This window comes from Limulus polyphemus, unplaced genomic scaffold (assembly GCF_000517525.1).
Source record: "Limulus polyphemus unplaced genomic scaffold, Limulus_polyphemus-2.1.2 Scaffold3025, whole genome shotgun sequence".
Taxonomy (NCBI): domain Eukaryota; kingdom Metazoa; phylum Arthropoda; class Merostomata; order Xiphosura; family Limulidae; genus Limulus; species Limulus polyphemus.
Window position 1 is genome coordinate 119473 of NW_013668635.1, and position 4572 is coordinate 124044.

At 35.0% G+C, this 4572-nt stretch overlaps 1 protein-coding gene across 1 annotated transcript in view; it reads left to right on the forward strand.

Moving 5' to 3' along the window:
• Positions 1 to 3446, forward strand: part of LOC106468493 (gamma-aminobutyric acid type B receptor subunit 1-like) — a 30942-nt gene extending 27496 nt beyond the window's left edge. Inside the window, exons 14-17 of the mRNA XM_013928922.2 lie at positions 596 to 723; positions 2225 to 2353; positions 2757 to 2894; positions 3136 to 3446. Coding sequence (XP_013784376.1) covers positions 596 to 723; positions 2225 to 2353; positions 2757 to 2894; positions 3136 to 3399 — 659 coding nt within the window. The 3' untranslated portion in view covers positions 3400 to 3446. The remainder of the gene's footprint in view (positions 1 to 595; positions 724 to 2224; positions 2354 to 2756; positions 2895 to 3135) is intronic.
• Positions 3447 to 4572: the final 1126 nt, after the last annotated feature.

Consider the following 4572-nt stretch of genomic DNA (forward strand, 5'->3'; position numbering starts at 1 on the left):
CCCCCCCCCCAGTGGCACAGCAGTATGTCTGCGGACTTACAACACTAGAAACCGGGTTTCGATACCCGTGGTGGGCAGAGCACAGATAGCCCTTTGTGTAGCTTGTGCTTAACTTCAAACAAACAAACATAACAGCCTTCCAGTGGCACAGCGGTGTGTCTACGGACTTACAACGCTAGGAATCGGGTTTCGATACCCGTGGTGGGCAGAGCACAGATAGCCCCTTTGTGTAGCTTTGTGCTTAACTACAAACAAAAACATACACAACCGCTATTTATTCTAGCATCGTGTTGTTTTATTTGGATATTTGCGATAGTGTACCCAGTAATCACCACGTGTAGGGATAAACATAGAATATGTTTTATTTAGACGTGCACTCTGTTCAACGCGTGGAATCGAACCCCGGATTTTAGCTGACCCATTAGAGGAGATTCAAGTTAGAAACATGATGATGATAATAAATTTACTCAGCGATCCCATATCTTCAGGTTTTTAACCTTTGGCATTTCAAAGCTATGTTCAACGTACTTTATTCATCTCTCTCTCTCTCTCTCGCTCTTTTTTTAATAATGTTTGTTTTCCTTTTTTTTTGCAGGACTAATGTACGGATATAAAGGTCTACTGCTTATTTTTGGCATTTTTCTCGCCTACGAGACCCGCAGCATAAAGATTAAACAACTGAATGATTCGAGACTAGTGGGAATGTGCATTTACAACGTTGTGGTAAGACTAACATCAAAAACACAAAGTTTAAAGAAAATTTGACATGGTTATTTCATGATAATATGCAAATTTTACCATAGGTGCCAGAGACGGGCCAATTCTCACTCACTTTTTATAAAGAGATGGCCTCTGTCCCTCACTTTTAACATCAAAGGGGAGAATTTTTAACAATGTATGCTTGAAAAAATGTTTTTAACTACCCTCATTGTCTTCTGTTGCTATTGACAAGTTCTCTCTGCGCGGGCGAAAAATTTATTTATTTATTTCCACAATCTGAATAAGACTTCCAATGAAAGGCTAAAAATTGGGAATTAGGGATAAAGTTATTATTTTTAAAAATTATTTCATCCGAAACAAATAACTCAAAATTGCAATTATAATTTTATATTGGAGAAAATTTGTGTGAATACGTCATACATAATTTTTCAAAACTGGACCTCATGATGTCATACATTTGTGTGTGCACGACTTAGTGTGCAATCGTGCGGTGGAAACCTGAAAATTATTTCATTTGGAATGACCCCCTTCCCCACTTTTTCCGGCACCCCTGATTTGACCAATCTTGAATGTTTTGGTTTTGTTTTTTGCAACCAAGTTTAATTTGTTTCATCTTTTTTATGTTAACAGTTTTAATTTATCTATAAAGCCGAATCTATTATGAAAATGAGTGACTGTCATTTTGCTATATATTTCTAACGGCTGCTTATAGTATATTTTCTTCTCTGCGAGTTAAGTTAAACTTGTCCTTGTATTAAAAATAACACAATAAATCGAAAAAAAAATAAACGCAGCCTACAGCATAAGATCTGAAAAATATAAAAAAAAATGGCTGAAAAGGTTGTTGTTTTTGTTTTTAGAATTTTCGCGCAAAGATACCCAAGGGCAATCTGTGCATAGCCATCCCTATCGTTTTTGAGCTGATATACTAGAGGGAAGGTAACTGTCAACAGCACCCTCCGCCAACTCTTGTATAATCGAATTGTGAGATTTGATCTTCGCTGTTACAGTGACTGGGCACGAACGACGAATCTTCGGGTCACTATAAGTGAAACGAATTAAGTTGTAAACATTTCATCTAAGTATCTTTCATTAGTGTATTTGTATTTACAAACTATTTTGAGAAAAACGTGGCCCTGATCCATAAGAGATGCCCAATTCATTTCTGACCAGCTTTTTCGACAAAAACGACCGTTTTTAAATGTTTTAAGTTATGAACCACTTCCAATGTTGTTTAAATTTAAATATAACAATTTTAATTGTCAATAATCATTGTCGCCAGAAGAAATAATCTTACAATTTCGTGACTTGCACTTTGAAAGTTTCTACGTGGCAGCATTTATACAACGAATAACTGTACATTATTTCTTTTAATTATCATATAAAACCATTTTCCTATTTTCTTTAAATAGTTGATCATTTAGTATCTTTCTTTAGACATCTTAGCTTTTTGATAAAGCTAAAATAGATTATTTGTGACTTATAATGTTTGTATTGTTTCCAGGTTCTCTGTCTTATTACCGCTCCTGTAACCCTAGTTATCAGCAGTCAACAAGATGCAACTTTTGCTTTTGTCGCTTTAGCTATTATTTTTTGCAGTTTTCTGTCCATGGCTCTTATTTTTGTCCCCAAAGTAAGTTTGAAACACAGTTTTGTCTTGTAGAAATGTAAGAACACCGTTTTTGTCTTGTAGAAATGTAAGAACACCGTTTTTGTCTTGTAGAAATGTAAGAACACCGTTTTTTGTCTTGTAGAAATGTAAGAACACCGTTTTTGTCTTGTAGAAATGTAAGAACACAGTTTTTGTCTTGTAGAAACGTAAGAACACAGTTTTTGTCTTGTAGAAACGTAATGAATAACTTCAACCTAGTGATATAACCTAGTCCCTGTGCTGTGTTCAACGCGGGGATCGAACCACGATTTTTAAGATAACGACTTTCAATAAGTTCTGAACATAGAATTCACTCTAAATTTATGTGAAACGACGTAATTAATAACCTGTCTTTCCCTCTACTGTTTTTTAATTCTATTTTTAGGTTATTGAACTGGTCAGACGACCTAAAGAACGAACTGATGCCAGAAATCTTACTGACACAATTACGACGAAAGAAGAAGAAGAGCGCCACCAACGTCTGTTAGCCGAAAACAACGATTTGAAGAGACAGATATCGGAAGTAATAAAATTATTACTTCTCCATCCATATATAAATATATATATGTGTATCTATGTACTTATTTGACTGTCTTTTACTGATACATAGAATATTATATACTAAAGTAATAACTGAAGTTCAGTGAGTCTTGTTCTTTGTGAACCAACTAAATGTTGTTTTAGAACTTATGAAGCTACTTAACTACAAACTGTAATGCCTCGCTAATCTCTGCAAAGTGCAATGTTTCATTGTTTCTTTACAGAAAGAAGAGCAAATCAAACTCCTGAATCAAGCTCTACGAGAGAAGAATGCACTGAGATATTCTCATGGAACGGCCTCTAGCGGTGAGAGAGTGCGAATCACTTTGCCGGTTCAGTATGCGGACGGTGTGATGCTATCGCCAAAAGAAAAGGTTGTTATCGACCCAGTTTCTGATTCTGGTTACGTCACAGGCACTTCGTGCTCCATGGCTCGAGGATCCAGAGCTTCGCATTCCGACTTCGAGTTTTCGGAGTCTTACCTGTGATACGTAGTATAAGCTGTATTTGATTTTAGTAAAATGTGCTACCTCTATTTCTTTTTTTTAACTTGAACATCAAAAACAGCAGCCATTAGAAACCTTAATAATAAAAAGTATTAAAGGACCTGGCATATCCTAGTGATTAGGACGCTCGACTCGCAATATGCGGGTCGCGGGGTCGAATCGGGCATCACACATGCTCGACCTTTCAACCTTGAGGGTCAATCCCACGTTTCGTTGTGGAAAGAGTAGCTCAAGAGTTGGCGGGTGGTGGTGTTAACTAGCTACCCTCCATCTAGTCTATCGCTTCTAAATTAGGGACGGCTAGTGCAGATAGCCCTTGAGTAGCTTTGCGCAAAATTCAACAAACAAACATTGTATGGAAATAATACTTTCAGTAACACTTTGTATTTGTATTTGTTTGGCCGTCCTAATAAAAAATAAATTAACAATATATTTTCTTATTAAGAGTAAATAAGTAAAACGACATTTTATGGCACAATTAAAGATAATATATATTTGTTAGAAATTTCAGCTGACTAGTTTCGGTATCACAGTTATCATCATCAGCGCTAGCAACTAATAGAAAAAGGTATCTGTTTTATCGAAATTAGTCGGCTAAAACTTCTAAGAAAGAATTTATCTTTAATTGTGCCCCAAAAAATGTTTTGTTTTTTTTCTCTTAATATAACAGCACAATGTGCCCCAAAAGAAATTATTATAATATATTTCCTGTTGATCAGGTACGTTATAGAACTTATATGTGAATCACAATTTCACCGTAGGGAGGCGCTGAATATTTATTGATGTAAGTATTGTAACAAAATTTAAGTTTCTGAAAGTATAGCTTACGTTATTTGTCGTTTTAATGTTGAATTACTTCGCGATATAAATTAATTCTAGCACAAAATTAATCTAAGGACTAAAGAACTTAAGTTGTTATGTACGGACAATCAGCGTGTTTTTCATGAATGATACGAAGTAAAGAAATCTCAAAAATGTTGGTCATCCAGTTGGAATAAAAATTGAAAAGTTATACTTGTATTTACTGAGAAAGCGAATATTAAAAAATATGATCTAGGGTGTAACTTATTAGTTTATCAAAAATATGATCTAAGTGTAACTTATTAGTTTATCAAAAATATGATCTAGGGTGTAACTTGTTAGTTTATTCAAAAA